Source organism: Rhinoderma darwinii, chromosome 9 (assembly GCF_050947455.1).
Source record: "Rhinoderma darwinii isolate aRhiDar2 chromosome 9, aRhiDar2.hap1, whole genome shotgun sequence".
Lineage (NCBI taxonomy): Eukaryota > Metazoa > Chordata > Amphibia > Anura > Rhinodermatidae > Rhinoderma > Rhinoderma darwinii.
Window position 1 is genome coordinate 101,066,090 of NC_134695.1, and position 23,858 is coordinate 101,089,947.

General features: G+C 40.0%; 1 protein-coding gene and 1 long non-coding RNA gene across 3 annotated transcripts in view; one reads left to right on the forward strand and one right to left on the reverse strand.

Annotated features, from left to right (window-relative positions):
- LOC142660529 (uncharacterized) overlaps positions 1-23,858 on the forward strand; it is a 34,246-nt gene that overhangs the window by 2,911 nt on the left and 7,477 nt on the right. The window contains exons 2-3 of one of the 2 annotated variants that reach the window (XR_012850512.1): positions 2,846-2,955; positions 3,059-3,174. This is a non-coding gene — a long non-coding RNA (uncharacterized LOC142660529). Of the gene's footprint in view, positions 1-2,845; positions 2,956-3,058; positions 3,175-23,858 lie in introns of those variants that run through there. The other variant, XR_012850511.1, reaches the window with a different exon arrangement.
- MAF (MAF bZIP transcription factor) lies at positions 5,362-10,421 on the reverse strand. Its single transcript, XM_075838653.1, has 2 exons — positions 8,993-10,421; positions 5,362-7,144 (listed from the first exon to the last, which is right to left on the reverse strand). Exons 1-2 carry the CDS (start codon positions 10,057-10,059, stop codon positions 7,138-7,140), a joined length of 1,074 nt encoding a protein of 357 aa, XP_075694768.1. The 5' UTR covers positions 10,060-10,421; the 3' UTR covers positions 5,362-7,137.

The following is a 23,858-nucleotide window of genomic DNA, read 5'->3' on the forward strand; positions in this document are numbered from 1 at the left end:
CCCCCCCATCACATATATTGTCCATCTTACTTTTTTGCAATACAACCCAAGTTGCTCACATACAATTTCACAATTTCAAGCACAGAAACTCGACTAATTTGCCTGCAGTGAAAAAAGAGGGTATATATATATTTCTTGTGTGTGTGTGTATTATATATATATATATATATATATATATATATGTATATATTGTGTGTGTCTATGTATGTATGTATATATATATATATATATATATATATATATACTCTTACGCTGTCAACAACCATAGACTAAAAGGAAATGTGATTTACTGATTAGGCTACAGCTATGTGGTCCCTCTTAAAGGTGTACTCTAGGCTCGATGCCAGGGTGCAGTGTTAACCCCCATTTCCTTTTAAGATTAAAATCACACTAATGGAATGAAGACATACTTGAAGTATCTCAAAAAGAGCGACTAATAAAAAAAAAGTCATGCACGTATAAATCTGTTTAATTCCATTAATAATAAAAAAAAAAAATCTGAGATGAATTCGTCATTTAAGGGTCAATTATCTCGTAGGTTTACCCGCAGTCCGATGCACACCACACGTAGTGATAGAATATAATATGCAGAGTGCAATAGAATGCAATGCAAGTGAACGGTTTTTTTTTGTAACCCCATTCACATGGTCCGGTAAAAAGCTGTGTGGGTTTTTTTTCCCACGCCGAGAAAAAAAAAAAGTAACTTGCTATTTTTTTCCATGGATTCCGCACCCTAAAGCTGCAGATTAGCCCCATTGAATTACAATGGGGCTAATACGTAGTAGAAATCAGAGTGTCAGGTTTTGATTTTTTGGACATACCCTAATGAACTCAGCTCTTCTACATCTCTGCCACATTGGTTTACAGATATAAAATATAAGCAAGGCCAAAATAACATCACCATTTCACCGTGAAGCCAATATTTTTTAAAAATGCACATTTGCAATTTTTTCTAAAAAAGTCTCAGCCTCCACCGATACAATATAATGCTACGAACCCAGTTTAAAATGGCAGCCCTCTCTCTTCTCTCCTCCAAAGAAATCAATGAGTAATACATTAAAAATCTTGAGCTATGGACACTATGATGGGGACACTCAATACACATAGGCAAAAATGCAGGGATAGTGTTAATTTCTGATTCCTCCTGAGTGTTTTGTTATAATCGCTTTGAACTTTTGGCCTAGGAAGTTTAGGTGGTGTAGGCCAACAGAATGAGGTCCACGCATCTCCTTAACCTACGCTGGGTTTCTGGAATAAAATTGGGCTATATTAAAATACAAAAATGTACTAAAATAAAAATGAACAGAATAAGAAAAACATTCTACCATTGATCTGCATAAAGGCCACGACATAGCAAAGGTTCTGAAAAACACTCTAGAATGAGTCCTCAGATTGGGCCTTATGGTCCCTGACCAGTTTTGTCTATCTATAGTACAGAATTTCTACACCGTCGTAAAAATAACTTTAGGATATAAAATAAAAAAAGACAAATAATTTCATTGGATCCCTTCAAACAAGTTCCAGTCTATATTATTTCAGTAACCAACACACCGACCCCAAATAAAATTTCAACTGGGGGGGAATCAAAAATTTTCTTTAAAAAAATAAGGAAATAAAAAATTGGTTTCACACTAAAAGGTCCAACATGGGTATTTTTATTTTTTTTTTCTGTAAAACGGGAGCTAATGATACATGTGGGTATATCTATTCTTATTGCCCTCCGCTATGATCTAACACCAGCTATTTACATTCGATAAGAGGAGCACTTGTTGTAAATCACGCTCTCTAGGCCGGACATAGAGTGCTAGTTATGTAGATGAGAGCTCCTTATCAGAGGCCGGGGGGGGGGGGGGGTAGGTTGCTGGATCCATTTGCTTATCATATTCTCTAATGAATTTATAAGAGTAATTATATACAAAAAGGAAAATTGCAATACCAATATGTGGACCGGACAAAGGAATGAGAGCGAATGTTGAATTAAATAAAGCATTGAACAACCGGACTGTCTACATCGTCAGCTGTATATCTCTGCACGTTCCATGTCATCTGGCTAATATTAATCTCTGGGTAGCCGAGAGCTGGCCAAATTCTTCCCTGTATAAAATAAATGTTGAATTAAATTACTGCTCCTAGTAACAGGTTTACATGTGAAAATATTTAAGTAGCGCAGTCAATAAAAATACTATATCATATAAAGAAAAGTATAGAAAATATGTGATAATGTATATTATTTATTGAAGGTAAAGAAAAATTATTTTCGTGGAAAATACAAACTTTTAGTGCTCTGTGGTCCATTAAATTTGTTTTATATATATATATATATCTATATATATATATATATATATATATATATATATATATAGAGTTAAATAATGCAAACATATTATTAATATTACATAAAATGAAAAAGAAGTAGGTTGACCAAAAATGATGAAGTCTCTAGAAATATTTAGAAAAAATATATTAAAGCATTTCCAAAAAGTTAGATTTTTTTTTTTTTTTATAAAGAAAAAAATTACAGGACTAAATTATTATTATTTTTTTTTTCTTTAACGTGCAAAAGTGTTTCACAACAGCTGCCTAGTGTTCAGAAATATGTCTATTTGCACAAAATAAATAAAGAAATGTTATTTTGTGGCATAAACTTGGGCGCTCTCCAGGCCTTCTATGCAGGTGTTGCTTAATAGGAGTTAAAATTAACAACTTTAAAGTTATTTTCTAAACAAAAAAACAACAATTGCTAAAAGGATTTCCTTTCAAATCTCACTCTACTTAGAGGATAGCAATCTGTGGCATTTGAAAAAAGATAATTCTAATGTATCCTATACATAATTTACTAACTCAGTACAGGAAGCGAGGAATATCTGATACGGCATTTGCGTTCAAGGATATATTTCTCAAATATTATGAATGATTTGACATCAAAGGCGAAAATGCTACAGACAAAATACTGTGGTAAGTAACAGATGTCTTGCGGGATATTTTCGAAAGGAGTGCTTGTGTATATCTATATATGTGCGTGTGTGAATAAATCTTGTTGTTACACCTGCTTTATCAGAATACCTCACGGATGGAGCAATGTAGACCCGGTCTAGGGAATAATAAGCTGCATTCATAGCTGGAACCCTATGACAAGGCCCTTTAAGGATACCCCAGCCGCACAGCAGGAAACGGTTAAATGATTTCATACTTTTGCAAGGGTCACATATTAATTGCTTGCTATGAAAACTGTGAAATTTAATTAGTGACTATCACAAAAAATGTTTTCTGGCAGGTAACAATAAAGCGATTCAATGTTACGCTACGCTCGTCAGTTTAGGACACCTGCAAAGGCAAGGTGACAATTTAGAAGCGAGCGAATTAGTTATATTTACAAGATAATACGAAATAACATATCGATCCCATATCTGCCTGCCGTACGGATATTGAGATCGGAATTCGAACTTCTAAATTAAGAATGGTGTATCATTATATAAGTGCATGACACTGAGCATCTCCTTTTTGTCATTGAAGACATGTCCTCTAAGTAGAACTGTATGATTGAAAACTATAGCAAAAATCTATACAGAATTCATAACATATGCAGATGTAGCAGAGCCGGATTTGTTGTCATTTAACTCTTACCCTCTGCATTATATGTGCATCGCGATGACTCTGCAGTCCTGTTGAAAATGACAGATTATATATACACATCGTGATATCAAACTCAGCTCGGCTACATCTACATAGGCATATAAATGCCACAACATGGCTTTGAAGGATTTAAGGGCAATGGGTAGGTTCATTCTAGATGAGCAATCATTCTGCTTTCTACAGGATCCCCTATAGACTTGCAGACATACATTCCCCAAAGCCAATTTTAATTGCTCAGCATTTAGAGCCCTCAATTATAATATAACGTAACAACACCATAACAGCCAACGCCACTATATCCTATCTGCAAGCCATACATAGTCAACCATACATATACCTTATACACCTATGGGACCGGGCATACTTTCACATGCAAAAGTCAAACACCTGCCTCATAGCATAGTCCTCTATATACCCGTATATGTATTTGGCCTAGGTTAAAGAACCATTAAAGGGTTAAAAAGTAAGAGCAGCTAAAGGAAGGAACATATTTTACAATTGTGTGTACTTAAGATAAGAGATAGCAGTGGAGGAAACTCAATCACAGCTTGTGGGATGAGGGGACAGATGTTTTGGAGAAATGACAAACAGGACCCTAATGACAAGTATTATTGGGAGAATGGATCTGATCAAGGGTTCTGCTGCGGTAACTCAGGGGTTAACTCCGTCATTGTTTTATTGCAGCACTAAACACATTACCCTTCTATGTGATCCAGAATTTTCATGGTAAAGGAGCAGATAAAGCGACACTATATAATTTAACCCTTGCTGTTCTACATGTGGGAGTTCAATGGGTCGGCAACTACATAAAAAAAATATATAAATTAAAAAATCTCAACTTGTCATATCCTATCCACCGATTAGATCTCTTCAAAACCTCATCTCTGTTTATCTTTCCACTAAAGATTTACTAGAATATGAACCTAAATTAACTAGAATATGGATCTGTAATCATTATCCAAACAACGTCTACTACAAAGGGTCAAGTGTCAAAGGGCATTGGCTCGGGGATCATTCCTGGGACCAATGGCTACTCTGATGTTCTATGATGATGATATAAAATGATCTAATACGCTGGGCATAATACATTAACATACTGGAAAAATGAATAAAATATACGGATAGTCACGCACACAGCTCCGTATACAGTAATGTGGAGTCCAAATGATTCTCCTACGTCAGTAGATTGATAGGTGATCATGACACTAATTACTATCGCAATTAGAGGCTGTGAGTTTGTCGCTGAATATTCTATCACTAACAAAATTGGCAACTACACTAGAGACACGATTCACTCGAACGCGTGTAGGATTTTATTAAAAATAAATTTCATTTACATAAAAAAAAAAAAAAAAAGCCTAAATAGATTTTATTGCGCGTAGAGCACCAGAGCTTCTGACCAGGACAGGATAGTGACTTTAAAGTGTCAGACTGGTCCAAAAAAATATTTAAATAGCAAGACAGCAAATGAGCCTAAGAGAATGATTATATATATATATATATATATATATATATATAATATTTTCAAAAATTTTCAAAAATAAAAAAATATTATATGTGATAATAACACTTCTATTCCAAAATATATTGCATTCTACATAGCTAACAGCATAAATTGGAATATTTTCCCACCAATCTGTATTGTTAGTATAGTTATTCTTCACCTGCTACATTTATAACCAATACTCCTATAAAAAACATTCATCCAAGTCCAGTACAGAATCAAAAACTGCAGTTTATTATTGTAGATTATTTTTTTTTTCTTTTGATATGACCATAGAAGTGAAATGACAGAGCACAAAATACAACACATGTCGTTAGTAACTCAAAATATAAAACAATTTTGCACAGCAAAATATAGATAGGAAAAACAAAAATAACATAATAGCTGACACGTATTTAAAATTTATTATGGTAACTATTTGTAAAAGACATGTTATCAGTCCCTGATAATAATATTTTTTCCTGGTTATTGCCTTTAAGACTTGTGGAATTTATGAAGCTACAGAAAATCCAGTTCTGCACCGCAATATTAAACTGTAAATGAAAAAAAACCAAAAAAAAAACTGCATTGTTTTAAAACTGTGCAGTAATGCCGTTTTCTTCTTGTTTATAACTGCATACATTTTGTATTAGCGTTCTAAACAGTTTTGCATTTTTATTATATGCTTGCAGGTTATATCTTAGTGCAATTCAGTCCCAAATACTTCAATTCAGAGAAAATAAAAATTAGCTAAAATAAAAATTTTTTAAAAAAAATGTTGTTTTGATGGTAAATACCCTTTGAATACATAAGGGTACTTACCCCTTTAATACTTTGGTTTTCTAATACAGTCAGTGGTAAAGCATGGGTTTAACATATACCCAACTTATATATAAGTTGCAAGCACATGCGTTGGAAAAACTATCTTTAAAAAAAAAAAAATTTCCCATAGCAATTTATAACCCTTTCCAACATTACAATAACAGACAACTTAGTGCATCAATCATTAAAAAAAATGTTCTATACCTAAAACAGATCTAACTCATTCCAATGAATCTAGAACATTCCATAATCTGTAGGATACATTGTAACCGGGCAATAAACGTACATAAAACAATAATAAAGGAACAATATGTACTACAAACCCATAGCATTCCACATTTGATAGAAACCAAATGCAAAAAGGGTGAAATTTTTTTCTTAATTTTTTTTTAAAAAAATTTGCTTTAGACGGTCATTAGCTCACAGCATTTAGTCCCAAGACGAGTTACTTTTCTAAGACATTTCCTTTTTTTTAAAAAAAAATTCTTAATGTTGCCACATTTAAATAGAAATTTCCATTCTGTCATTTTTGAAGGAAAGCAATCAGTGCATTGAAATAATATTAATAATAATAATAAAATTGATGTTTTGCATATTTTTGAAAAGCAGTTTTTGTTTTTTTTATAGCAGATGCAAACTTTATTTAGAGGGGAACTAGGTTGCACTTTTTTGTTTGCAACTCAAAAAAGTGATGAAGAACGTAAAAAAAAAAAATGAATGTCATGCCATATTTTCCAGAAGTCCATTTTCCAAGCAAAAAATAAAAAAAACAAACAAAAAAACAAACAAAAATAATAATTATACCGTACATGTCCAGCATGCAGGGCCTTCTTATTAATATAATGTCTCTTTTCCATAAAGTCTTATAACAATTACAGTTCTTTGTTGCCAAGACACAACAGCAAGCGTAATGCATGAGATGAGTATGGGATTTTAATGGCGGGCCAGTCTCATTCATTTTGGGCCATAAAGTCATATGAAGTTTGATGCAGGCTTCATTTTGGCAGGTTGCTTTATATCATCATCATCTCCTCTTATATATTTTTGTTTTAGTTCAGCAACTCTCAAAATTGATGAATTCAGCGAGATAGTCTAAAAATTCACATTTTTTTGTTTTTTATTGCAAGCTCATATGAAGAACTCGGGATGGCAACAATTCTCTGTTTTCTCTCTGGCTTTGACACAGCAAGCTCATAAACTCATGACCTTAAAAACAAAACAAATAGGAAGCGTAAAGTGGATGATAAATTTCAAAGTGCAGTCTTCATATGAGTGCATAGGGTTTACATGGGTGCAAGGCAAGCATGGGGAACAAAGTGATCACAGAGAAGTTCATGCAATCTCCATATCTCCCATATTATATCAGATTACTTCATTTTTGGTCACTCCCAACACCTCTATAACCTTTTATGGCAACTACATAAACCATATAACCATAAAAAAGCAGTATAATATGGGTCACCACTAGTATAAAAGACTGCAGTGCCATATATATGTATTTATTGATAGGTATTTAAATGGCAGGGGCTACCAAGGTTACCGTAATATTGAGAAAACCAAAGTGTAGCCCCCTTCTTTGCAGTAATTAAACATGGGATTCATGAATAATAACTTCCCCATATCACTTTGTCATAAAGCAATATAAAATGGAATAGTGTTGTATAATCAAATGCATGGATAAACTTTTCTGCATGTTCAATGACATAAGAGGGGGGCACATACATAACGACAGCCCATTGACACAGTTGGAGTAAGAGTGGTACACTGTGGATGATGGAAAATGAGTACGATGGGTAAAAGGGTTTGAAAGTGTTAACTAACTTTCCTACTTAGGAAGCAAAGGGTATGGGCAGAAAGAACCTACAGAGCAACTTCTGAAAGGGGGTACTTTAGGACAGAATGATTTGACCAGAAAGATATAGTAGAAGTTGTCAAAGTTGGCCATACATGGGATGACTAGGTCAAAGTGACCTAATACTCATACAGTTCAAATGGTGTGAAGGACCATGCAAGATCCTAGATATCTGATGGTCAACGTTGTGACACTCTTATGGGACAGAACCTATGTAGGGTTATTTATAAAATGTGGGCAGAGCACATTGTGAAGATTTGCGGGTGGGAAGAATTTACATTTCTTATATTGCTTTGGCTATTTGAACATATTGAAAAGCCCCATGTATGGCCAAGCTAGAACCCCCAACCAGTCCACCAAGGACATCAGGATAGAACAGATATGAATAGACTACAATAATACATGACAATAAAGTAGACGTTGGCAAGACTTCCAACGTCATCAACAACATATACATGGTAAGTAAGATGGCACAAAAGTTGCAAAGAGCATGTATAGAGGAGAGAGCACCCCAACACTGCTGGTGATGTGACTGGTGTAGCATGCCCTATCAAGAACTGTGAATAAATTGGCATGTGATCCTACTAAACCATGCCTAATCTAAGTTGGTTGGTTGGTTCTTCGTTTAGTATGACTTTGTAATGTCATATAAGGACCCCTAGGTCTAGTGTGAGGACATGTCCTCCTAAAAACAACCCATGCTCAGTGTGTTTGCTGGCAGATGTAGTATGAGTTGGGTGGCATGTTTCCTCCTGCCATGAATTAAGGTCTAGACTTGAGTTAGGTGGCATATTCTACTATCATGACCCTAGGTCTAGTGTGGGAAGGATGGCATGCCCTATCTAGTGCAGAATGAAAAGTGTAGCTGGATCTAACTAGCAAGAACCCAACTCTAGTATAAGTTGGTGCATCAAGTCCTAATTACCCCAGTAGGGTGACAAAACCCATTTTTGTTTGGTGGCAAGTCTTCCTAAAGATCTCAGGTCTAGCGTGACCTGGGTAGCATGACCCCCCCCCCCCCCCCCATTACCAAAATCCCACATCTAGTGTAGAGTTGGGTAGCATGCCCCTCTAACAAAGTCTAGAGTTGGATGGGTACCATTTGCAGTGTATGTTGGCTGGCAGGACCCTGGTCTAGTGTGAGTTGGGTGACACAAGTTTGGAGCAGTGAAGGAAAGTGAGTCTCAGGAGCTGACACTTACATGAAATACTCCGGAGAGGAAGGGTTGTCGCTGTTGGTGGAACCATTTTCTCTGAAGCCACTTCCCAGGAGCTTCTCATACTTCTCCTTGTAGGCGTCCCTCTCCCGGAGAAGCCTGGAGATCTCCTGCTTGAGGTGCTCCACCTGCTGCAGCAGCTGGTTCTTCTCGGACTCCAGGACGTGCCTCTGCTGCACCCTCTTGAACCTGCAGGACTGTGCATAACCCCTGTTCTTCAGGGTCCTCCTCTTCTGCTTCAGCCGGATCACCTCCTCCTTGCTCACCCCCCTCAGCTGTCGGTTCAGCTCCCTCACCGACATGGTGACCAGCTGCTCATCCGAGAAGCGATCATCAAAGTGCAGGTGGTGGTGATGGTGATGATGGTGGTGGGGCTGCTGGTGCAGACCCCCGACCACTGATGATGAAGACGAAGCTGGGGAACTGCTGCTTCCTCCACCGCCTCCTCCTGCAGGCTGCACCCCGGCTGCTCCTCCAGGATGGTGGTGGTGGTGATGGTGGTGGCCACCCCCTGCTGCAGCAGCTGCTATGACTGCAGAAACCACCGCAGCTGCAGAGCCCATGTCTTCCCCGGGCATCCCAGCCGAGGATGCATACTGCTGCCCCCTGGCAAAGCCATCGTAGCCCTGGAGCTGCTGCTGCTGGTGCTGCGGGTGTTGCGGGTGTTGGTGCGGGTGTTGCGTGGTACTGTTGCTGCTGATCAGCGCCTCTACAGCGTCCTCCGGGCTGAACCCCAAAGCCTCCGGGTTGATCTGCTGGGGATAGCCGGTCATCCAGTAATAGTCTTCCAGGTGGCCCTTCTGATCACTCCCAGAGCTGGGACTGGGGGCTGAGAAACTCGGGGAAGGGGGCACCGAGCTGCAGGGCGTGCTCATCGGGGTAGAAGACAGCGATCCCCCGGCGATCAGGCGTCCGCACTGGCTGATGATGCGATCGGTCTCCACCGGTTCCTTTTTCACTTCAAACTTCATCAGATCGAAGTCATTAACATATTCCATGGCCAGGGGACTGGTGGGCAGGTCGGACGAGCTCATTGCCAGTTCTGATGCCATCCTCCTGCTGCTGCCGCCGCTGCTGGGCACAGTCCTCCACAAGGGCTGCAGAGTGGACACCAGGCTGCTCTGGCTGGGAACTGGCACCACTGGGTGAGCCAGCTTGGTTTCTTTGCCCCCAAATTGCGCTTAGAGAACGTTGCGCCGCTTTTGCGCCGATCAGTGCACCCTGGCGCTAATCCTGGCGCACACGGACATCCCCGGCCGTGCACCAGCTCTGCAGCCTCTTCTTATGGGCAGGCTACAAGTTTGGGTCTTTTTAACACTTCATCTTCAAAGTTTTGCAAAGAAGTCCCAGGGATAGGAGACAGTGCAGACAGTGCGGAGACAGAGAGGGAGCTCCGCTGTCAGGCAAGACAAGGGATTTTCAAGGATCATTCACTTTAAAAGCATTGCTGAGTTTTATAGCTGCTCTGACGTCACCGGCCCAATGGCGAATGGACGGGGACGGCGGGCCAATGGGAGCGCGGATCCCCAGGCTTCATTAGCATAATAGTATATAAACTTTAAAAGAAGGAGAAGGGGGGGAGCTGTCAATCACAGGCGATCAGCTGACTGTCAGCTGGGGCTAACCTGAGTTAACTCTTTATGGTGCTTATTTTTTTTTCCAGCTCGTTTTTTTCCCTCTTGTGTAGGGGATGTAGCGGGAGGTCTCGCTTTACACGCTCAAATTTAGCCAGTGCGCTGCCAGGGAGTTGGACGATGCATCACATATATGCGTGTATCATTCCGGCTGCGGCAGTGAAAGGGTTACTGTGTGGAACAGATGTGTTAACTCTTCTGCTGCCGGCTCCATCTGTAAACTTCCGTACGGCTCCTGCTGCTGAGCGTGGAGGCTGTGATGCTGCTCTGTAATGTACGCAGCCCGGTCCTGCCGAGAGCCGTCACCTGGACATGTCTGCCCACAGCCTCATAGACAGTATATCGCTGCCCAGACTTGTATATAGTCCTGGAGAACTTGTCATAGACAGTATATCACTGCTCAGCCTTGTATATAGTCCTGGAGAACTTGTCATAGACAGTATATCACTGCTCAGCCTTGTATATAGTCCTGGAGAACTTGTCATAGACAGTATATCACTGCTCAGCCTTGTATATAGTCCTGGAGAACTTGTCATAGACAGTATATCACTGCTCAGCCTTGTATATAGTCCTGGAGAACTTGTTATATATAGTATATCACTGCTCAGCCTTGTATATAGTCCTGGAGAATTTGTCATAGACAGAATATCACTGCTCAGCCTTGTATATAGTCCTGGAGAACTTGTCATAGACAGTATATCACTGCTCAGCCTTGTATATAGTCCTGGAGAACTTGTCATAGACAGTATATCGCTGCTCAGCCTTGTATATAGTCCTGGAGAACTTGTCATAGACAGAATATCACTGCTCAGCCTTGTATATAGTCCTGGAGAACTTGTTATATATAGTATATCACTGCTCAGCCTTGTATATAGTCCTGGAGAACTTGTCATAGACAGTATATCGCTGCTCAGCCTTGTATATAGTCCTGGAGAACTTGTCATAGACAGAATATCACTGCTCAGCCTTGTATATAGTCCTGGAGAACTTGTTATATATAGTATATCACTGCTCAGCCTTGTATATAGTCCTGGAGAACTTGTCATAGACAGAATATCGCTGCTCAGTGTTGTATATAGTCCTGGAGAACTTGTCATAGACAGAATATCGCTGCTCATCCTTGTATATAGACCTGGAGAACTTGTTATATATAGTATATCGCTGCTCAGTGTTGTATATAGTCCTGGAGAACTTGTCATAGACAGAATATCGCTGCTCAGCCTTGTATATAGTCCTGGAGAACTTGTCATAGACAGTGTATCGCTGCTCAGCGTTGTATATAGTCCTGGAGAACTTGTCATAGACAGAATATCGCTGCTCAGCCTTGTATATAGTCCTGGAGAACTTGTCATAGACAGTATATCGCTGCTCAGCCTTGTATATAGTCCCGGAGAACTTGTAATAGACAGTATATCGCTGCTCAGCCTTGTATATAGTCCTGGAGAACTTGTCATAGACAGTATATCGCTGCTCAGCCTTGTATATAGTCCTGGAGAACTTGTCATAGACAGAATATCACTGCTCAGCCTTGTATATAGTCATGGAGAATTTGTTATATATAGTATATCACTGCTCAGCCTTGTATATAGTCCTGGAGAACTTGTCATATACAGTATATCGCTGCTCAGCGTTGTATATAGTCCTGGAGAACTTGTCATAGACAGAATATCGCTGCTCAGTGTTGTATATAGTCCTGGAGAACTTGTCATAGACAGAATATCGCTGCTCATCCTTGTATATAGTCCTGGAGAACTTGTTATATATAGTATATCGCTGCTCAGTGTTGTATATAGTCCTGGAGAACTTGTCATAGACAGAATATCGCTGCTCAGCCTTGTATATAGTCCTGGAGAACTTGTCATAGACAGTGTATCGCTGCTCAGCGTTGTATATAGTCCTGGAGAACTTGTCATAGACAGAATATCGCTGCTCAGCCTTGTATATAGTCCTGGAGAACTTGTCATAGACAGTATATCGCTGCTCAGCCTTGTATATAGTCCCGGAGAACTTGTAATAGACAGTATATCGCTGCTCAGCCTTGTATATAGTCCTGGAGAACTTGTCATAGACAGTATATCGCTGCTCAGCCTTGTATATAGTCCTGGAGAACTTGTCATAGACAGAATATCACTGCTCAGCCTTGTATATAGTCATGGAGAATTTGTTATATATAGTATATCACTGCTCAGCCTTGTATATAGTCCTGGAGAACTTGTCATATACAGTATATCGCTGCTCAGCGTTGTATATAGTCCTGGAGAACTTGTCATAGACAGAATATCGCTGCTCAGTGTTGTATATAGTCCTGGAGAACTTGTCATAGACAGAATATCGCTGCTCATCCTTGTATATAGTCCTGGAGAACTTGTTATATATAGTATATCGCTGCTCAGTGTTGTATATAGTCCTGGAGAACTTGTCATAGACAGAATATCGCTGCTCAGCCTTGTATATAGTCCTGGAGAACTTGTCATAGACAGTGTATCGCTGCTCAGCCTTGTATATAGTCCTGGAGAACTTGTCATAGACAGAATATCGCTGCTCAGCGTTGTATATAGTCCTGGAGAACTTGTCATAGACAGTATATCGCTGCTCAGCCTTGTATATAGTCCTGGAGAACTTGTCATAGACAGTATATCGCTGCTCAGCCTTGTATATAGTCCTGGAGAACTTGTCATATACAGTATATCGCTGCTCGGCCTTGTATATAGTCCTAGAGAACTTGTTATATATAGTATATCGCTGCTCAGTCTTGTATATAGTCCTGGGGATCTTGTCATATACAGTATATCGCTGCCCAGCGTTGTATATAGTCCTGGAGAACTTGTCATAGACAGAATATCGCTGCTCAGCCTTGTATATAGTCCTGGAGAACTTGTCATAGACAGAATATCGCTGCTCAGCCTTGTATATAGTCCTGGAGAACTTGTTATATATAGTATATCACTGCCCAGCATTGTATATAGTCCTGGAGAACTAGTCATAGACAGTATATCGCTGCTCAGCCTTGTATGTAGTCCTGGAGAACTTGTCATAGGCAGAATATCGCTGCCCAGCCTTGTATATAGTCCTGGAGAACTTGTTATAAATAGTATATCGCTGCTCAGTGTTGTATATAGTCCTGGAGAACTAGTCATAGACAGTATATCGCTGCTCAGCCTTGTATATAGTCCTGGAGAACTTGTTATATATAGTATATCGCTGCTCAGCATTGTATATAGTCCTGGAGAACTTGTCATAGACAGTATATCGCTGCTCGGCCTTGTATATAGTCCTGGAGATCTTGTCATAGACAGTATATCGCTGCTCAGCCTTGTATATAGTCCTGGAGAACTTGTTATATATAGTATATCGCTGCTCAGCGTTGTATATAGTCCTGGAGAACTTGTCATAGACAGTATATCGCTGCTCAGCCTTGAATATAGTCCTGGAGAACTTGTTATATATAGTGTATCGCTGCTCAGCGTTGTATATAGTCCTGGAGAACTTGTCATAGACAGAATATTGCTGTGCAGCATTGTATATAGTCCTGGAGAACTTGTTATATATAGTATATCGCTGCTCAGCGTTGTATATAGTCCTGGAGAACTTGGCATAGACAGTATATCACTGCCCAGCGTTGTATATAGTCCTGTAGAACTTGTTATATATAGTATATCGCTGCCCAGCCTTGTATATAGTCCTGGGGAACTTGTTATATACAGTATATCGCTGCCCAGCATTGTATATAGTCCTGGAGAACTTGTCATAGACAGAATATCGCTGCTCAGCCTTGTATATAGTCCTGGAGAACTTGTCATAGACAGAATATCGCTGCTCAGCCTTGTATATAGTCCTGAAGAACTTGTCATAGATGGAATATTGCTGCACAGCTTGTATATAGTCCTGGAGAACTTGTCATAGACAGTATATCGCTGCTCAGCATTGTATATAGTCCTAGAGAACTTGTCATAGACAGTATATCGCTGCTCAGCATTGTATATAGTCCTGGAGAACTTGTCATAGACAGTATATCGCTGCTCAGCATTGTATATAGTCCTGGAGAACTTGTTATATATAGTATATCGCTGCTCAGCATTATATATAGTCCTGGAGAACTTGTCATAGACAGTATATCGCTGCTCAGCATTGTATATTGTCCTGGAGAACTTGTCATAGATGGAATATTGCTGCACAGCTTGTATATAGTCCTGGAGAACTTGTCATAGACAGTATATCACTGCTCAGTATTGTATATAGTCCTGGAGAACTTGTCATAGACAGTATATCGCTGCTCAGTATTGTATATAGTCCTGGAGAACTTGTCATAGACAGTATATCGCTGCCCAGCTTGTATATAGTCCTGGAGAACTTGTCATAGACAGTATGTTGCTGCTCAGCATTGTATATAGTCCTGGAGAACTTGTCATAGACAGTATATCGCTGCTCAGCATTGTATATAGTCCTGGAGAACTTGTCATAGACAGTATGTTGCTGGCCAGCCAGTGGCGTAACTACCGCTATAGCAGCCGTAACGGCTGCTACGGGGCCCGCAGCATGAGGGGGCCCGTGCCACCTGCCGGCACGGGCCCCCCCCCATGGCCGGAGGCTCCGCTAGCAGCCGCTATGGCTGCTACAGCGCGACGCCACTGATGGGGTTCCTACAAAAGACATGCATCCCCTCTCCACAGGATAGGGGATACATGTGTGATCGCTGGAACGCCCAGCGATAAGGAGAACGGGGGACCGAAAGTCCCCCGAAGTTCTCCATGACAAACCTCGGACTTCCGGGGTCTGTCTGCAGCTCCATAGAAATTACTTGCGCACCGGTGGCGCTTGTGCGCATGCGTGACCAGCGCTCCTTTCATTTTTATTGAACTGCGCAGACGCCGGAAGTCCGAGGTTTGTCATGGAGAACTTCGGGGGACTTTCGATCCCCCGTTCTCCTTATCGCTGCCAGCGATCACACATGTATCCCCTATCCTGTGGATAGGGGATACATCTCTTTTGTAGGACAAACTATAGGCCGTTTTTTTTTGGGGGGGGGGGCTATATGCCATTATCTACAGGGGGGTCTGTATGGCGTTATCTACAGGTGGGGTCTGTATGGCGTAATCTACAGGGGGGGTTCCGTATGACATCTACAGGGGGGGTTCTGTATGGTGTTATCTATAGAGGGGTCTGTATGGCGTTATCTACAGGGGGGTCTGTATGGCGTTATCTACAGGGGGTGTCTGGCGTTATCTACAGGGGGCTGTATGGCGTTATCTACAGGGGGGGCTGTATGGCGTTATCTACAGGGGGGACTGTATGGCGTTATCTACAGGGGGGCTGTATGGCGTTATCTACAGGGGGGCTGTGTGGCGTTATCTACAGGGGGGCTGTATGGCGTTATCTACAGGGGGGGTGTATGGCGTTATCTACAGGGGGGGCTGTATGACATTATCTACAGGGGGCTGTATGGCACTATCTACAGGGGGATTTGGGGCTGTAAGACGTTATTTACAGGGGGGCTGTAAGGCGTTATCTATAGGGGGGCGCTGTGTGGTGGAATCTATAGGGAGGCACTATCTACAAGGGGGGGGGGGGGGGGTTGTGTGATACCCAGCGGAGGGGGCCCCCAGTCAAAAGTTTGCTATGGGGCCCAGTCTTTCCTAGTTACGCCCCTGTGCCCAGCATTGTATATAGTCCTGGAGAACTTGTATCATCATCATCATCATCATCATCAGACTACCCTGGATCTATATGTATAAGGAGTTTTGCATTGTTGATTTATAGCATATGACTGTATATGTGCACATATGTGTATAAATGACAAATCCAGCTCTTCTACATCTAACCATACATATGTATGTGCATTTATATGTTTATCTATATGTAGCAGAGCTGAATTTGTCATTTAACTGATTTATTTTTGTATAGGGATTACTCACTATGATAACTCATCTGGTTTACCTACAGGATGTCAAATAAGTAACTGAGCTCAGCTGCATCTGTGTGTATATATGTGTGCATAGTTTGTGTACGTGTGAATATATAGATGTGTACATATCTATCTATCTATCTATCTATCTATCTATCTATCTATCTATCTATCTATCTATCTATCTATCTATCTATCTATCTATCTATCTATCTATCTATCTATCTATCACATATCTATCTATCTATCTATCTATCTATCTATCTATCTATCTATCTATCTATCTATCTATCTATCTATCTATCTATCTATCTATCTATCTATCTATCTATCTATCTATCTGTCTGTCTGTCTGTCTGTCTGTCTGTCTGTCTGTCTGTCTGTCTGTCTATCTGTGAATGTATGTCTGAATATATACATATACGCTACGTGAAGCACTTTTTAAAATACAGGCATTTCTAACATGTTTTTTTGATGCATAGATACGAGACAGATATATAGATAGATAGATAGATAGATAGATAGATAGATAGATAGATAGATAGATAGATAGATGATAGATAGATAGATGATAGATAGATAGATGATAGATAGATAGATAGATAGATAGATAGATAGATAGATAGATAGATAGATAGATAGATAGATAGATAGATAGATAGATAGATAGATAGATAGATAGATAGATAGATATGTGATAGATAGATAGATAGATAGATAGATAGATAGATAGATAGATAGATAGATAGATAGATAGATAGATAGATAGATAGATAGATAGATATGTGATAGATAGATAGATAGATAGATAGATAGATAGATAGATAGATAGATAGATAGATAGATAGATATGTGATAGATAGATAGATAGATATGTGATAGATAGATAGATAGATAGATAGATAGATAGATAGATAGATAGATAGATAGATAGATAGATAGATAGATAGATAGATAGATAGATAGGTAGATAGATATGTGATAGATAGATAGATAGATAGATAGATATGTGATAGATAGATAGATAGATAGATAGATAGATAGATAGATAGATAGATAGATAGATAGATAGATAGATAGATAGATAGATAGATAGATAGATAGATAGATAGATAGATAGATATGTGATAGATAGATAGATAGATAGATAGATAGATAGATAGATAGATAGATAGATAGATAGATATGTGATAGATAGATAGATAGATAGATAGATAGATAGATAGATAGATAGATAGATAGATAGATAGATAGATAGATAGATAGATAGATAGATAGATAGATAGATAGATATGTGATAGATAGATATGTGATAGATAGATAGATAGATAGATAGATAGATAGATAGATAGATAGATAGATAGATAGATAGATAGATAGATAGATAGATAGATAGATAGATAGTCTACCAGGCAGCAGTGTCCTTATCTTTACATTTAATGTAGACTGAGTAATGATGTATAATGAGTTTATGCAGTAATATTAGTAGTGACGGGTGAGGGGCACTGCTCAGTGCCGGGTGAGGGGCACTGCTCAGTTCTGGGTGAGGGGCACTGCTCGGTGCTGGGTGAGGGGCACTGCTCGGTGCTGGGTGAGGGGCACTGTTTGGTGCTGGGTGAGGAGCACTGCTCAGTGCTGGGTGAGGGGCACTGGTCGGTGCTAGGTGAGGGGCACTGCTCGGTGCTGGGTGAGAGGCACTACTCGGTGCTGGGTGAGGGGCACTGCTCAGTGCTGGGGATCTGCAGCCTCCCTGTCCCTCTCTTCTCTCCTCCACACTGTAACTTGATCAATCTTGCTGCAGCTCTGTGCCCTTTGCACTTTCACATTTAAGTTAACTATTTTGTACTTAATCGTGACAAGAAACAGTAACTGAAGACTCTTCTCCACAACAAGCCCCCTCCTCATGTCAGCCTAGGTGGAATTAAGATAACACAGACAAACTGTAATATAATATAGTATAATATCATATAATATAGCAAATGTCAATATATACAGAGGTAGCAGTGCTGAGGTTGTTATTTGGCACATCAAGATCACAATATTTTATATGTAGTTTTACATAGGGCTGCAGGTAAATCTACTAAATTCAATTATATTTTTTATTACACTGCACAAATCATGCAGCCTCAAAGAGTTAAATTTCAAATCCAGCTATGCTGCATCTATCTATCTCTCTCTATCTATCTATCTATCTATCTATCTATCTATCTATCTATCTATCTATCTATCTATCTATCTATCTATCTATCTATCTATCTATCTATCTATCTATCTATCTATCTATCTATCTATCTATCTATCTATCTATCTATCTATCTATCTATCTATCTATCCTGAACATAGCCTATGATTAACAGCTAATCTGAAGACCTGGAACTAACATACACAGACAAATTGAATATTTAAATGATTTTTTTATTACTCATATTATTTGTAATACTATTATTATTATTATGATTATTACAATACATAATAACAAAATCTTTGATACAACTCCTTCTCTACTTCTGTGTATAGACAATGTTGACATTACCCATATTTACAATAATTAGCATGATATACATGTGTGCAAAACCAGCATCTACTAATACAACATGGGATTGCGGATTGACCTTCCTTGTGTCACTAAATGTTTTCTTTACTGAAATTTGCAATATATTGCTTTTTGTTGTTAGCAATCAATAATGTTGTCAATAGTCAGTTGTCAAAGGTTAACGTGGAATTTCCTGTCATGACATAAATGAAACATGTGAATACAATTTATAAACAATGGTACATATTAGATTAGGATTAAATTGACATGATATATTCATTTTTTTTTTTTTAAGGCTGATCTTAAAAGGCTGGTATATGAGGGGTTAAATGTGACATTTATAAACACGTGTATTGACCGCCCTTACAGCATTGGCCCTTTTATTTCTCCAGGAAACTTGCTCACATTGTCTGTGTTTTCTTTGCTGCTGATGTTCTGCTTTACAAAGCCAATGTGAAGAGTAAAAAGAAGAAAAAAAGTCTTTACTGCCTTTTTTGAAACTCCACAGTGCCACCTATTGGCCATTGGTGGGATAATTTGATATTTTTCCAGACTTGTGAAGCTGTTGGTCTCAGTAGTGTCCATAAAACAAGCAAGCTTTACTGAGGGGGTTGGGGGTGGACGTTTGGTTGCATAGTGGGGGTCACGTATTGGATATTTAGCCCAGAACGTGCTTTCTTGTGTGTAAAGCAGCCTTTAATGGCGTTATGCCTACAAATAACATTGAAATGATCGGTGGGGGTTTGACTCCTGGGAATGCTACCAATCCAAACAAGAGGGGTGGAGGGTCCTCCATTACCCCCAGAGAATTGCAGTAATTCTCCATTTAGTTCTATAGGATGGAAAAAGACAGGTGAGCATGTATGATCTCTTCTCCAATGGGAAAAGAGGTCTGGGCACCCCTATTCTCCGAATCCAAACTCTGGGACCCTCACCTATCAGACATTTATCCATGAAGCTGGGTGATAACCTCTATTACAATGTCTAAATGGATCGTCACCCATTGAAATTCCTTTAATCCGATACACGATAATCCAGAAGGTCTGATAATCCGGCACATGTTTAGAACATAACGGCAAGTAAATATGGAAATACACAGAAGACTGAGCAAAGAAAAATAATTACAAAGTTCGTCTAATTAAAAAACATTGTACAAAGTTAAAGTCGTATATTATGTGTCAACAATTTATATTGGGTTTTCTTCCTGAAGGTTCTTACGTTTCTATGGCTGTCTGATAATACAGAATATTTGATAATCCGGCACCGGGTCAGTGCCATTGATGCCAGATTATAGGAATTTTACGGCATTTTATTTTATATTGCATAACAACAATTATATTAGCACAGATGAAGATCAGCTACAGAGACAAGACACAGGAGGAGAAGACGGACCTGCCCAAAACATCTGCTTATCTAAGGTGCAATATACATACCCACACAATCTCAAAGGGGAACACATGTATTTCCATAGGACAGTCACTGCTGAAAAAACATCTAAATTCAGAGAAAATATTGCAGTGGTTTATTACGCCCCCTACCTGGCTTGGTTATATTACATGTAGTTCTTTAGATTAGGGGACAATTAATTCATGATATTCTCATGTTACTATAAATTCATTATAAATATACATTATTACACTACAATATTTTGATCTAAATGATAAATAAATAATATGTATGTAATAAATATTTATGTTCAGAGTGAATCATGTCCCCTGTGGCTTGTGCCTGGCACTTTAAGGACAGATTGCCTGCAGCCTGGCAGTCCTGTTCATTTGCTGCCTTTCAGTAGCTGAATGGGTTATATGACCTCTTACTGCTCTGTATGGTCGGCCACATTAGACCAGAGCAAGACGACAATAGCAGCCGCGCTATTTACAATTGTCACATAGTGACTGGAAATACAACTGCTGCCCAATACCAGGCGGCTGCAATAAAGCATCAGATCTGCCAAGGTTATATTAAAATCACATGCAATATTATGTCATTACCATGTTATAGGATATCGCAGGGTGATTTTGTTGACATTCTCAAAGAAGACTCCACTCCTCAATTGCAGAAAATCCTACAGAAAAGCTTATATATATATATATATATATATATATATATATATATATATGTGTGTGTATATATATTAAAAAAAATGTCAGAAAAAAATCCCATAATTTGGAGCATTTGCATTTAAAAAACATAAATGCCTCTGACCCAAAAAAACGCTACAAACCAAAATGCTGTGCATGTAGATGTTCTAATATTTTAATATAATTAAAGTAACATCTGGCTGCAGCATTTTTGTTAAAAAAAAAAAAGCGCAAAAAAACAGTAAAAAACGCCACAAAAAATGTGAGTAAACGCTGTGATCGTGTGGAGCAGCTACTGTCCTGAATCCTAAATAAATTTGGCGCACCATTGACTGTCCGTGCAACAGAAATGCAAATCTACATCTGCATGAGGTGTAGATTTGTGCCATAATTTACACCAAATTCTGGCAGAACATTATGGTAAATCTATTCTTCCAGCAGACGCTCTGCCCCCTTCGGCTCAACCCCACCCCTTTTCTCGCTATTTTTGGTAAGTCGTGAGAAAGTAAAAAGTTTTTTTAGGTTCAAGTATGGCATGCACCAAAATGTTCAACTTTTTTACCCCAGAAGATGGTTGTAAACCCTTTGATATATTCCCCATTTGTGTTATGAAAATAATAGGCTCCACGGCCCTAGAACGGCCACTGATGATTTGGAGGGGAATTAATGACAATATCAATTGCATTAACGTTACTAAATGAGATGTCGCTGGTAAGTAAGATTAAGTGCCTGCAATAAAGTTGTTTATCTGAGAAGTAATTCTGAGAATCCTAACTTCTGTCATTTAGTCATATATTAAACTTACTTCTTGTACATTGCTCTCACTCACTGCTCGGTTTACTATTTATACCCAGACTGCCCATCCCCCTGCTAGTATAATAAGCTCTGCACTTACTGCTCTAGGACTAGGCTGTAAATTATAGCTCCCAGGGGAATACTCAAAAATGGCCATTCACATTAGAGATTAGTCGGCTGCTTTATGGACACTTGGTCATTGACTAGACCATTGGTCCCCTACCCGTGGCTCTCCAGCTGAGTTTGCTTCTTGGTATAGTCGACATAATATTGTGACGTGTTATCTGAGGTCCTGCAAAAATTCAGCAAGTTACATACCTCCCAACTTTCAAGTATCACAAGGAGGGTCAACTGATGCGCGTTGCTTCAATTTTTTTTTCTATGAAGCCACGCCACCCAATCCCCACCCATACACACCTGGTTTAGCCAACATTAGTATCATGATCCCATAGTGCCTCCCACACAGTATAATTCCCTCTAGATTCCCCCACACAGTATAATTCTCCCTAGCTGCCCCCCATACAGTATAATGCCCCCATACCTGCCACCATATAGTATAATGCCTCCATACATGCTCCAATACAGTATGAAACAAACACAGATGCCCCCATACAGTATAATGTCCACACAGATTCTCACATGCAGTATAATGCCCACACAGATGCCCTATGCAGCATAATGCCCAAACAAATACAACATAATGCCCCATAGCTGGCCCCATGCAGCATAATGCCCCCATACAGTATAATGCCCCCATAGCTGCCCCATACAGTATAATGCCCCCATAGCTGCCCCATACAGTATAATGCCCCCATAGCTGCCCCATACTGTATAATGCTCCATGACTGCCCCATACAGCTTTATGCGCCCAAACTGCCCCATACAGCATAATGCCCCCGTAGCTGCCCCCTTACAATATAATGCCCCCTTACTGCCATTATGCAGTATAATGCCACATAGCTGCCCCTATACAGTAGAATGCCCTCACAGTATAATGCCCTATAGCTTCCCCCATACAGTATAATGCCCCCATAGCTGCCACCATACAGTATAATGCCCCTTAGCTGCCACCATATAGTATAATGCACTTTAGCTGCCACCATACACTATAATACCCCCACAGCTGTCCTATATAATATAATGCCCCTATAGCCTCCCCGATACAGTATGATGTCCCCATAGCTGCCTCCATACAGTATAATGCCCCCCTTAGCTGCCCCTAGTGTCAGTGAACACATATAAATTGCCAGTGCCCATGTAGATAGTGCCCCTATATAGTGCCACAGTGTCCATGTAGATAGTGCCACCCCCCCCTTGAAGATAACGCCAACCCCCTGTAGAAAGCGCTATCCCCCTGTAGATAGCGCTATCCCCCTGTAGATAGCACCATTGGGACGCCCCCTAGATGCGGAATGCCAAGCCAGAGCATTGACCGGGGATGCCGCTCCTAGAAGAAAGCCCTGATGTCACTGTCCATATATGGACAGTGACGATAGGGATACTCCTGAAGCGGAATCCCCTGTCAGAGCGTTGCCGACGCTCTGGCCGGGGATTCTGCTTCAGGAGAAGCCTCTAATGTCACTGTCCATATATGGACAGTGATGTCAGGGGTTCCCTCTAGTAGTGGCATCCCCGGCCAGAGCTGGCAGGGGATTCCGCTCCAGGAGTAGCCACTGACGTGTCTTCAGCATTGGGTTCAACTGTATCTGCGTCCTGAGGACGCAGATACAGTTGACAGCGGGGCATATGCCCGGCCGCCCAGGACAGCAGGACACCGCCCGGAATACGAGACTGCCCCGTTGAATCCGGGACGGTTGGGAGGTATGGAGTTATCACAAAAGGAACTGTGAGATTACAATTTAAGCTCTGCTACATCACTGATATTCTGTACAGGCTCTATATACAT

Bases quoted from the DNA above. Each gene is read 5' to 3' on its own strand.
- MAF (XM_075838653.1), bottom strand. From the start codon at position 10,059: ATGGCATCAGAACTGGCAATGAGCTCGTCCGACCTGCCCACCAGTCCC.